Here is a 13,348-nt window from a genome sequence, read left to right on the forward strand (position 1 = left end):
TTTAGGCCACTGTGTTTGAGCTGCCTGCGTGTCCCACCTGAAGCTGCCATGTGAAGAAAAACCCATGACTGTCTGTCCAGGACAATTCTGGTATTGCCTGGGTCAGGGCTCAGATCAATACTGATGCTCCAAATTTCATGAAGGGTTTGCAAATATTTCCCTAAAAGGAGCACAGTTTTTCTCTATCCAAACATCCTTTCTTATACATAGTACTATCCCCTACCAGGCAGCCACTCTGTACTCCCAGAGCTGTCAGACACATGAACAAGGCACTGGGAACTACTAAACTGTCTCTCTCATACTCTAATCTCCAATGTTTCTAACTTCTGTCATCCAGAACCGTCTGTCTTGTTTCTCACAGCTTATTTGCAGGGAACACATTTCAGTTCAGCATTCAGCAATATTCCTTTTGTGGGCTCTGTTACATTCCCTGTGTACCAATCTGTGTATGTATATTTTACTTTGGCGATGGAATCTGCACAAGACGAATGAAAGCCTTGATATATGGTGGCTAACAGATGCCTGGACAGCATGATAAATGCTTCAGCCCAAGTCTCTACTCTGCACACTTTTTGCATGGCTGGCAGTTTTGAACTTGGAGCTCAGCTCGTGTGTTATTCACAAGTGTTTTCAAGCAGCTGCTTTCTCACAGGAAAGCTGTATATATAGTTTCATAAATACGAGAGGAGAGAGAATGTCTGAAATGGTTGGAAAGACTGGCAGGATGAAATATTGTTGAAAATAAATCCTACTTTGGCATGCAACCAGTAAAAGATGATCTAGCCTTGGATGCCTCTATCTCTCAGCTTAAGAAGGATAAAATCAAAATAAAATAGGTGAATAAAACGAAAGATGTATGATAGGCTCTCTTCAGCTGTTGTTACTGTGTACCCCTGATAAGTCTACTTCACAGAGAGCAGACAGAAGACTGATATCTGAAACAGACTTTTGGTCGGTCACTGATAAGTTCTCGGCCACACAAGAAGTGGAAAGAAGTCAAAAACTCTGCACTATCCAACTACTTTAATGCATCCCATAGGTGACCAGCTATGTAATCTATCAACTGCCAGTAACCTAATTCATATACTTATGGATTATGATGCATACATCTAGGAAAACCTGATAGAGAAGAGACTTTAAACTGCGATGGGAAATGAGAGTGATTCTGAATTATAAATAAAATTCTAAAAAAGGAAAAGATAAGGCTAAAATAAGACGTTTATGTTGTTACAAAGTTATTAACATTCAAGGACCATAAACTGAAAGATTTTGAATTTCACACGGCAAATAGTCTCAAAACTGCCTCTTCGTAAATAAGCACATGGATAGAAACCAGTTTATTTTATATTGTTAACACTCTGGAATGATTCCCATAATTGTTGTTTATTGGAGTCTCAGCCAAATATAGCATCAAATGCATAAAGCACAGGATTTATGTATGATTATCTACCACTGCTATCCTCTGCTCCCTGAGACTTTTGGGTACAAGGTCAGCAGTTGATAAAAAAGCAGTCTGGAGATACTTAATACACAGCTACAGAAGTGGCTCAAAGAATAGGGTGACAGCACTGGAGGACGCTGGCAGTAGTGGAGTCTGCCTGACCTTGGTGCTCCTTGTGAAAGACAGAACAGGGGAACAGACCAAATGCATTGTATCATCATGCAGGGTTTTTGTCAGACCAAAGGGCCAGGGCAGCAAGCAGTTCTAATTTTAAAATCACACTGGAGGACTAACATTAAGTAATGCAGCCTGGCTGTGCCCACCACTAACACAGTACCTGGCAAGTGCAGCCTGGCAGGCAGCACTGCAACAGCTCTGCAGATATTTTGTGACATGCTTCTTTTATTAGTGGTGTGGAGATGTCAATTTGTTTTTATATAATTAAACCAACACACTGACATTGTGGTTCAGTACCCAAACCTAATTCAACATGTATCCCTTGAGCGCAGATAGATGGATATTTCAGGGCTGAGGCTACAGAAGGGTCACTCAAAGTCAACCTGCCACTGATCTGGGCTTTTCTTCTGCTGCTGCAAGTTTTGGCAGCACAGTGACCAGCTAACATGCTCCTGTGCTTCTGTGTTACCAACAAAAGCAGCACTGCAGGATCAGCCTCAAGCCTGTTGAGAATGAGGTTTCTAGTTCAGCACAGGAGGAGTTTCTGCAGGAAAGAATGCAGAGACCAGGGGGGCATTGATGAGTCTGTACCTATGCTAGTCTACATGAGATTCGAAGAAAGAAATTAATGCTTACTCTGGTAGATAAAGTTCCTGTTCTAGAGAGATTTAAGAATCTGCACGAATTCCTGTTTTAGCAGTATCAGCCAGGAAGACATCTGTTAACCATGACATGATGTTTCCCTTCCCCCCCCACCCCCCAGCACGAATTTTTTTTCTATTTCTTACTGTTTATATTACAGCAGAGATTGCAGACTCTCCTACAAAGACAACCCAAAATGAAACAATTTCTCCAGGGCAGGCTAGAGTTTAAATACAACTAATACAATTAACATAAGCCATAGAGTTTGTATTGGGAAAGTATTGAAGAATATTTTCAGAATTGCCCCTGACAGGCAATTTGTGGGTATTAGTTTTAGAAATGCAACAGGGAAATGTATGCTCTGTTAAGCCTGGGACTTCACTACAAAAAAACCCCAAAAAACAAAAACCAAAAAACACCCCCCAAAAAACCCAAACCCAAACAAAACCAAAAAACCTCACACAACAACAACAACAAAACAACCAACCCCCCCACCCAAACCAAACCAACAAAAAAACCAAAAAACAAAACCCAAAACACAAAACAAAACAAAAACCCCAAAAAAACCCCACCCCAAACCAAAACCAAAAAACAACCCAAACCACAAAACTAGACCAAACCAAAAGCACTTCTTCCTCCCCAGAGCTATCTTGGCGAGAAAGCTCAGCTCCTCCTTGAAAACAGCTGAGGACTTGCAGCTAACACTTCTCTCCAGGAGTCAGGGCTAATTCAGCTCAGTAAAATTAAAAGACTATAAAGCCAATGTCAGTGATGATAAACTCAGGCTATGGCAGTGATGATAAAGTCAGGCTCCACAAAAACTGAGCACGTAGAGTGCTAGTTGCATGTATTTCTGAGTAAACTCCAAGCTGGACCACGCATTTTGTCTGTCCTATGCCTCAGGATAAAGCCTGCAGTGTCTACTGATGCAGCATTCACACAGACCTCAAGAGAGCTTTCCCAGCAGAGAAATCCTGCCCTGCAAAGCACAATCCAGGCTCATGGGAGTAACATCAGTGCCTGCAGCTCTATCCCGCAGGCAGTGACGCAGCCCAGCATCCACTCCTCTTCCACACCTTCCCCCCATTAATTGCACTGGCATCCATAAGCAGGGGGTGAGGGGAATATCTACAGGCTTGCAGCTGTCAAGCATTAATGCTAAATCCTGGCCAAGTAACGAAACTTTAATTACAAGCTGCAGCTCTCTGTGCATGAGGAAATGCTGGGCGCTGACATCAGAGCCGCTCTCAGCTGCACTTGCGAGAGGCGGCGATTGCAGCCACAGTCCCAGCGGCTGCTCCCGGCCTCTGCGCCCCTTTGGCAGAGCTCTGGCACTGCTGCAGGGGCTGGGCATGGTCAGGAAAGACCACAGGTCTCTTGCTGGCCCCAGACTGCAATTTGCTTTAATTGCAGTGTGCACTGATTTTATACTGGGGAGGGAAGAAAACGACTTGAAATTATAAGCCTATTATGCACTTACTCACGCTGATGTGAACTGCAAGGGGAGGGGGAGGGAATGCCAGTGGAGTCAGGAAAGCCTAAAACAGATGTGAGTAAACTCTCCTACACAGCCAATACGGCCTTATATTCAGCTCTATGCACAAGACCTTGCCTAAACTGAAAAATCCTCCTTAACCTGCAAGCTCCCAGGACACTCCAGCACTACTTTTTCTCCCTTCTCTTGGCTGAAGGAAGCACCAGCACCCTATATCCTAAATCTTTTGGCTGAGCACTGAAGAACAGCCATCAGCCCCTTAGCTTCTAGCAAAGCTGTGCAGCTCCTGCACCTGCACAGCATCACAGCTGTGGGCAGGCAAAACCCTGGCCAAGAGAGCCCCTGGCACCTGCCTGTGATCCCCCTCAACAAAAGAATCCATTCAATCCATTCTTAGATTAGTGCTTTCCTTCAGAAAGGGAGATGGGAGTCACACAAACCCTCAGGCAGTGCTGAAGAAATGATGTCTGGAAGGTAAACTCGGAAAAAAACCCAATGTCAAATAAGACATTATTTCAGACACAGCAGTAATTAACTCTTAGAGAAAATTAAAAAGCAGGGAGATCCCTGTCAATGCAAATATATTCTGGATAAAGAATGGCATTGATTTAAAAAACTGTCCTTGAAGTCCATTTTTCACCTTTATGGCATCTAGTCATACCCCTTGTCAAATCCCCAGGCATCTCCTTTTTACAACACAAGTACAAATATAAGACTTTGAAATGCTGTGGTCCACCAACTTACAGAGAAGAATGGCACTGCACACCCACTCCTGGATTGAGAACTCGCAGGATGCCATCCTGGCTGCCCATTTTGACTCATTAACCATGTCCATGAGAACACCAGGTTAGAAAGGGATCAAAGGTGATTCTAGGGGACTTGTACTGCCTGGCAGACATTGGCAGCCTGAGGAAGGTCAGAAGCAGAGCCATGACTGCTAGAGCTATGCTCCCTTTGGATGTTGGCTAACAATGTCCTTCACCTTGAGGGAAGACAGTTCCCTGTCCATGACAGTAACCATATCAAAACCTGACAAATATTTTTTCACGCAGATGTAGCTGCTATAAAAGGCTGTCATTTTGTGGGTTGGCAGCTAAAAATTAACTTGCCAAACCTTAAAGGAAAACTGGCAGCAAGTAAGCAGAGGACATTCTGGACTTTCTATTTGAAAATCTAGCATAAAGACAGCCTTAGAACTCAATTAAGCCTCTGAGTGCAACATACAGAACATTACTGCCAGCAAAGAGATAATCTTCAATCCACATGAAACACTTACAGCTTATTTTGAAGAAGGAGCACCCAAAAATCAAATTACCCCTGGGGTGGGGGGCACATGAGAACATACAAAGGCTGTATCTTTACATACATCAGCCATTTCTTAAATAATGAATTCTGTTCCAAACTAAACAAGACCATGGGCAACACTTGAGACCTTAGTGTTTCAAATCCTATCAAATCTGTATCTATATAGATAACAGTAGTAGGTCACCATTTTGGGGATTAAAAAAAAATCTTTTTCCTACTGCCTACTATTATTCTGGATGGATAATCGAGACAGATACATGACCACATGTGTATGATAGCAATGCATCTTGCAACAGTCCTGCCAAAATAATCTACAGCCTTGGAGCAATCAAAAAATAGGCTGCAGAAGTCTCTCACCACACAAAACATTTAGACCACAGACCATGGAACAGTTATGTGTCTGTATTGTTAAGGGTTTGGATATAGTGAGAAATATACAGACTCTTCTTGTAATTGCTGCAATTAAAGGAAGGACTAGCCCATGGTGAAATAAATGCCTGGGAAACAAAGCTGTTCAGAGGAGTGAATGATTAGCATGAAAACACAGTGTAACTTCATGACTTCAGAAAAACCCCAATGGGTATCCTCCTGTTTTGTAACAGGTACCAGTTTGAGGAAGCATAAATTTTCCTCTGAACGCCAGAGAATGAGCACATTGTTCAAACAAGCCTTTCATCTAAAGCATTTATGAAATACAGTGGTAATAAAAGTGTTTGCTTTTGTAATACCTCCACGAGTTTGTTGTAACATGTCTTGAGAAGTAACTGTCATTTAGAACAAAGCATTCCAAACAGCTCTTATTAGTAGATTAAAAAAATAAGAGTCTTCTTAAAATACAGCCAAACGAAACCTCAACCATCAGGATTTTGTTACTGGAATTTCTCTGTCCTATGCAGAATCACTTACCATATATGAAGGAAATATTAAAACCCGCTTATGTTTGCCACATGGCCACTGGGGATCATCTAAAAGATTTGGGTCGTATTCAACAAAGTCTCCCAGGTCGCTACCTACAAAAGAACAGTTTAGACACGAAATTCTGAAAGGATTCATTACATCAAGAAATCTCTAGATTTAACAGAAGCGCCAAACAAGTTCACAGATAATGCACAATATTATCTCCATTCAAGATTTTTTAAAGAGATGAAAAATTGCTCCAAGTCTTGACAACTCTAAGTCTTTCTATACTAACATGATTTGCCAAGATTTAGAGGACCTAGAGCTTACAAATCACCTGGTAAATGTGAATTTGGAGCTTAGAGTACTGCAGAATTATATAATGCTCCACAGTGACTTTTATTCCCGGCAACAAGTTTTCATCTGTTCAAGCAGATGTTTTGATTTGTTTCATTTATCATGCCAAAATATTTTAAGCATATAGTGCTTTGGCTTATGTTTTGTGTCTGGTTTTGTAAACACAGCCCTTTCCAGCCTCACAAAGGTCACAAGTGGAATTTACACCTTCAGCTTATGACTACTGTGTTGCCACTGTAAATTTTCCATAGCAAAGGAAGGTAAGGACAAGGCTGATGCAGGAGGAACAAACAAGGCTGATGACAGGAGGAGGCACGCTGGGTGCCATCAGGGCTGTCAATACAACCAACGTGCTTGTTTATTTAACTTCCATCCTCCACAGGCAAGCTTTCTGAGCAAATATGGAATAATTGTGCTTCACCCACAACAGAAGACTGTATTTTATTTAATTTAAGCTGATGGGAGGACTAAAACACGTCAGTCCTTTGCAATAACTGTCTACCATCAGGGTATCCAAGGATATTAAAGCAAGCTACTTGAGAAGTTACCTGCATCAATGCTCCCCTGGGTGCTGTTAGCTCTTCCCAAAGAAAGGCTACGATGGCTTGCATTGCGAAATTGGGAGAAAGATGAGGTGGAATCTATCGTGTTCCTCCGAGTCCCCAGAGCATTGGTGGGAAATAGGAACTGTGTATAAGAAACAGTCTAAAAAACAAAACAAAACAAAAGTCAGAATGGACACACAGTTACTTTCAGCCCAGCCTGGATGCAGTGGGATGCCTTTGGTGCATTCCAATTCCAATGCAAGCAAGAGAAGCCAAATTATTGGAGGATTTTCTGGATTTAGTAGTTAGGCACAGATGAATAAAAACCAGTCACCTACATTTGCTCCAGTGCAGTCAGTTTATCCATGCAAAAAATGCTTTTGCAAAGGCATTCATTCTTCAGCAAAACAAACACACACATACACACACAAGCTCTAATACACTGGATTTACAAAATCCTACTCAAGGGTCAGATTTAAAAATATATCAGTTTGGTCAGGTTTTTTCCAGTGGGTCTTTTCTGTAGCACATTTCAGCAGCTTCTTTACTGAAGTATCATCTATATGAGTCCCTCAGCACACAGCTGCCAGAGGCAAATCACTTAAACACTGCTAAACTGAAGCACTTTCTCTGCTATTTTTCTTTCTCAGGACTTTGTCTAGCAGAGTCTTATTGATGTAATAAGTGAACTCCAGTTCACAGCAATGGTTGTGGGACATCATTTACTACTCCCCCAACATGGACTAAGTGTGAATGAGTAACTTGTGACAAAATTATTTTTAGAGTGCACTGATTCTCTGCTTGTACCCCTGGCCAAGAAAAATCTATGCCTTGCTTCTTGTTGGCTCATTTTCCAACAATAACATTGCATTGAAGCAAAAAAACCAAGTTTGAGACTCTGGACTGGTTTACGAGGAGGTCAGAACAGGTATCAAATAAAACATGTGAGCTTTCATTATTTATAAGCAGACAGATTGTCCTCAGGAATTTACAGCCTGTGGTCTGGCCTGACACCTGGTTAGGTGAGCACAACATGTGTAGCAGCATTGACCCAGGGCCTTTAAATACATATATGACAGCAGACTGAATAAAACTGAGCTGTAGAAAGTAAATCAGGCTTTCAGGAAGAAATGTTTTCTTCTATGATTAAAACCATCTCTCCTCTATGCATTTCTTTCAAATCGATCATTTCCCTAAAGATTCTTATTTTCTTATTCTATTCAAGTGAATGAGCTCCTGGATTTTGAAAGACTCATCAGATTTGTGCCACTGTCTTCCTGCTCTCTGGAAAAATATTAAGCAAAATGTTATTAAACACAATTGAAAGCCAACAGAATTACAGCTACAATTCTGACCAGAAATTATTCTCAAGCTCCTGACAATATACCCTGCAGTGATACCTCCTGCTAGAGCCAGGGGAAAGCTGTGTAATTTGGTAATGCTTTACACACTCAGATATTGCCAGAGGCAAATTTCTTCAAGGATACAGAGCTGTCTGAGTTGACAGCTTGGGCAGTACTCATGAATTTCTCCTAAGCTTATTTACAGTTGCACATACTGTGCTTTAACTACTGTGTTACACTGCATGTTATGTTTGTGCTTGTTATTAGTTAAGCCATTTTTTCCCCTTATAACATAAGATCTAAGGGAGTAGGAACTGAAGCATCCCCACCTTCCCATCTGCTCCGAGCTCCACACCTTCAAGACCAATTATCTCTTTCAGACACACTCCAGCAGAATGGCACTGGCGTCCACCATCCAGCTTCATATCCCTGGGAAGCAGAAAGAAGAGCAGAAGCAGCTCTTAGTACACACGCCTTGTTCGCCTTCCACCACCAGATGCTGAAATAAGGTGCAGCATTAGTCCAGACATGCCAACGCAAAGCACAGACCAGACAACTTTTCTTGTGGGAAGCACCTGTGTTGTCTAAAACACTTTACAGAGAAAACCCCCACGCTGTTCACGGTTGCAGCTCACACCCCAGGCTGTGGTGCAGAGTAAGGCTCCCCATCGCTGGGTACCTCTGACAGAACCCGGCACTGGAAGGAGCTGGAAGTCATTTACACTTCACGTGAGATACAACAATCCAGCCTGAACACTTGGCTGCCCTGTATCCAGCAGGCATACACATTCCCAGACCACACACCCACGTTCCCCTATGTGAAACAGATGATTTCCTGTGGAACATTCCAGGAAGGATTCCTGCCCCTCCAAGAACACAGGAGAGTGGCCAAAGCCCAGTGCTCCTTCTGCTGGAGGCTGCCAGGAGAAAGCCAGTTTTCCATGACCCTGAAATGGAAACTTGGGGATCTACTTTAGAAGGACTGACCCACCTGGCATCTTCCATTTGGAGATAAATGAGATGCCTGAGACAAGCAGGCTGTATCTCATGCTTTAGCCTCATGATCAAAATGTGAGCAGAGGTAAAAAAGACTAGGAGCAAATCTGAGCTTCACAAATGACACCTGTATAAAACTCCATAACACTTATCTTGCAATATTTTCCTGGCTAATTGCTGCTGGGATCCAAGTGTGCACTCAAAATTCCATGTGGGAGGGATGCTGACATGGAGGCCAGGAGAAGGCCTGCAGGCTTTTCACCCAGCTGCAGGCTGGGCTGTCTCCTGCTGTGACACACAATACACCCTCTTTCCTCTCCAACCTATCACACATTTTATTTCTCTGAAACATGGCTATGCCTGAGTCCCCAGTAAGTCATGTACTCACTGATGGAAAAATCCAACACGTCTATCTCCTGGAAAACATGCTCCAGTGACAAAGGAAAAGAATGTATCAAGTTTCTAATCCCAACAAAGTCTTCTTAGTTTCTTGATTGGAGTTCACTTAGCACAGTGTCATATTATCATTCTTGTTTCCTGATATCATGTTACTGAGGGGTTGGACTAATAATTTTGTAAAAATAACTCTCTGTCAGAAGCATGGTATTAGCCTCTCTGCTCCTGCGCAGAAAGTGCTTAAGGGAACTACTTCTCACAGAGATAAGTGCCAAATTGTAACTTTTTCAGCAGGTCTTATCCATGAAACAAACACTCAACCTCAGGAAGCCTCCAAACCCCAAAATCAAAGCAAATATCTGAATGACCTGAAATCCGACCAGTGTGGTTTCTTTTCATTCAAGACCTTACAGACACAGAGCAAGAAATAATGCTGCTACAAGTCTGAAAACATGTCTAGGAGAAATTTTCTATGTAGTTAACAGACATGGATAGATAACTCTCCCATTCATCAAATGGAAATCCACCACTCTTTGAAGAGTCAGCAGCTTTAAAAAATGAAAAGCAGTTCTGAGGACTGGAAAGAAATCAGTGCTTTTGAAGCAGGGAGCAGGGTGAGCTGGCAAGTGTGAGCACACACAGGAATGATTCCTGGACATTAGCTGAAGATCGGTGGATACTAATGCCTTCATTTCCCCCTCGTTCTGATGTTTCTAAAGAGGATTCTTCTTTCAGGACCCTGTGAACAACACTGCAGTAACACTCCCTGTTTTGCAAAAGCCAGTTGGGGTGTTCTCCTTCTCCACATATGCTCTATATTTCTAGAAAGTATATGACTGCTTGTGTTGTAAAATGGAGTAATAAAGTGTTACTGTTTGGAAAGAAATCTGTCCATAAAACAGAGAATTAAACTCCCTCTCCTGAGGAAAATCTTTACTAAACAATGTGCAGTTTCTTATGAATGTATAAATGGAAAGGCTCATCCTGGCTTATACACATCCTCTCTCTGGCAAAACATCTTGGTTAACACCTCATAAGAAATTCCTAAGCAACTTTACTGTATTCTTTTTGAGTTCCCTATCAGTATGATAAACAAAAAGCTAATAAAATTTTTTTGCACAACAAGCATTTATTTTTTTTCCTTCACCCCCAATAAAGATGAAGAGCTCAAGAAGGTCTTGGCAAAGCTCTTGCTGGGAGAGCAAGCCCAAAGGCTGCCAGCCCACTGCTGGGGGGAGCTCCATCCAGCACAGCTGCTTCCTCCACGCAGCCCCAACATCCCAAGAGTGACTAGGAAAGATCTGGGGGATGCTTTCCCTTACACCTCTCCACATGGGTGAGTCGTGCCCGGGGAAGGGTCAGGACGGTTGTTTGGCTACAGCCATTGCAAGAGTGTGGACATCCACTGCCACCAGGTTTTTTAGGACACGTTCTTACATGGCACCAGAGTCAAGGGTTCTCATGAAACAGGAGCATATGGAGGACAGGTAAAACAAATCAAGCTTTCACTGTGTTTAAGTTATTTACATTACTGATGGGACTGAGGAACTGCACAAACCACTATCCAGTAGTAAACGGAGCTTAGAAAATGCAGAGAAGGAACAGCAGTCCTTGCCAAAGAAGCATTTAAGTAAAGAAAACTTCCTTCCTCCTCTTCCTCAGTTTTGATTTTCCTGCTTTATTTCCAAAAGTGCTTTTTAAGAAACTTCAAGGAATTCAAGTAGACACTCAAAACCAAAAATAAACCATGGGGACTTAATTTTACTACCTCCACTTTATTTAAGCAGGGAAAGCTTGAGAAAATGAGAAGATCAGGGATAGCATTTCATTAGGAGGCAAAAAACTAGATCCCAGTTTCTGATAAAGTTTGGGGAGTTACCCTGATTTACATCAATGTCACGCTCCAGATATTCTATTCATGGATACCATTTCTGGAAGACTGAACAGTGTTAGAAACTACTCACAAAACTAAACATATTGTCTCAGTTATCCATGACTGCAGAGTGTTGAGGAATACACAGGGTACAGCTAGCCAGGTTCACAGGCTGCAGAATGAGATGCAGATTGAAGTGCAGAGCTCTGGGCAGCAGCCTGAGAAGAGAGGCCATGAACTGCCAGCCTTTGGGATAACACAGGGGGTGATGGTGGGTGACACCAGCCAGGTGAATGGACAGGGGAACACAGGAGAGCCAGGAACTGCAGCCTTTTGGGTAACAAGGGAGAAGAAAACCAGTGAGCCAGCAAGGTGGGTGGACATAGAGAGGGGGGAAGGAGCCAAAGACTCAGGAGGAAAAGGAGATTTCTGGAGATTGCAAGGGCATAAAAGCTCAGGGGTTTTTTTGGCTGGGCATCCTCCTCAAGGGCACCAGCTCAGGCTGTTTCTGTGTTATTGCACTGTAAATAAATCGCTTTATGGAACAAGACATCTGAGACTTTGTCATGGGAAACGTGGGGTTGAACTGGAGAGGAGACCTGGTCTGAATGGGGTTATGAGGATTCAAGTGGGGACCCATCAGGCAGTGGCTTCAATACCAGCAGTGAAAGTCTCTGGCACTGGAATGTGACCAGCAGTCTCATGAGTAGTCAGACTGGTAGCCCTTACCAAGAAAAAAGAAATGAAAGTTTCTCCATCTAACAGAGTTCACAGATTTTCTTGGAACCATATCAGGTGACATGGGACCCCAGATTTGCTTTCAGACGGTGAAAAGTTTTACTGAGCAGATAGATAAGGATCAAAACAAGCAATCTCATCATTTCTTTTATTAGCCAGGCCAGGATTAACAGAGTATAAATTGGATGCTGTTACCTTCGGAAGTATAACACTTCTTTAATGAACCAAATGTTATGCTTTGACATGATCTACAAAGTCCCATGCAACACTCCTGCTGGGCACTTGCTCTTTAAATGACAGTAACAGTTGAGCACTCTAACCTGTGAATAATTTAGGAGTCCATGAAATATTAAACAGACTTCTAGATACATGAAAAAGCCTTCTGCTCATTGCAAAAAGGAATCTGATAATTGTTGTTTAGAGATGTCAGCCTTCTGTGCCTGTATTTTATGCTTAGCTATTCCCCCGCACACTGCTAAGACTTATTCTAAAAGCAAAAGAGGTTCATGAGACATCAAAAAAAGATGCCATTCTCATCTGTCAGTGTAAATAATTTCTACTTATTATCTCTGTTTATAGAGACAAGGACAATGACAGCTCTGGAAAAGATGCACTGCCAATCAGACCAGCAGCAGATCTCCTGCTGCCTGAGACTGCCTGTTGTAATTGATCAAGAGCTTTCAGATCCTAATGCATTGCCAGAATAACTCCAGCTGCAATTTACAGGGAGAAGGAGCAAAAAACCTCTTGGAAAGATGGCTCTAATGGGCCAGTCTCCTTTTTCTCTCTCCAAAGATATTTAGCTGTCAGCATGCCAGCTCTTTTCCTGATGTTTTGCCCAACACAGAGTAGAAGTCCAAAATTTAAACTTACTAGCTTTTGGAGATTTATTGGTCATTTTCAATCTAAGGGAACTGGGCAAGTCACAAGAATGAGCAATGGTGGCTCTATATAATTCATACATGAGATGATTAGTTTTGAACTGTCCTATTGGGAGAAAAAAAGCTTCAGATGTATGTGTCTTTCTGTAAAGCTAATATGTACTTGGTTTCATTTTTTGTTCATTTGTGAGAAGCAGGGCAAATGGGCAATGGTAAAGAAATGCAGAGATATTTCTGTTTCCCTGTCATAGGCTAAAACCAG

At 42.3% G+C, this 13,348-nt stretch overlaps 1 protein-coding gene across 2 annotated transcripts in view; it reads right to left on the reverse strand.

Annotated features, from left to right (window-relative positions):
* Positions 1 to 13,348, reverse strand: part of CABLES1 (Cdk5 and Abl enzyme substrate 1) — a 70,999-nt gene that overhangs the window by 9,544 nt on the left and 48,107 nt on the right. For both annotated transcript variants that reach the window (XM_063395467.1, XM_063395458.1), the window contains 3 exons: positions 8,532 to 8,631; positions 6,863 to 7,019; positions 5,967 to 6,070 (listed from right to left, as the gene is read on the reverse strand). In XM_063395467.1, coding sequence (XP_063251537.1) covers positions 5,967 to 6,070; positions 6,863 to 7,019; positions 8,532 to 8,631 — 361 coding nt within the window. The remainder of the gene's footprint in view (positions 1 to 5,966; positions 6,071 to 6,862; positions 7,020 to 8,531; positions 8,632 to 13,348) is intronic.

Source organism: Prinia subflava, chromosome 1 (assembly GCF_021018805.1).
Source record: "Prinia subflava isolate CZ2003 ecotype Zambia chromosome 1, Cam_Psub_1.2, whole genome shotgun sequence".
Lineage (NCBI taxonomy): Eukaryota > Metazoa > Chordata > Aves > Passeriformes > Cisticolidae > Prinia > Prinia subflava.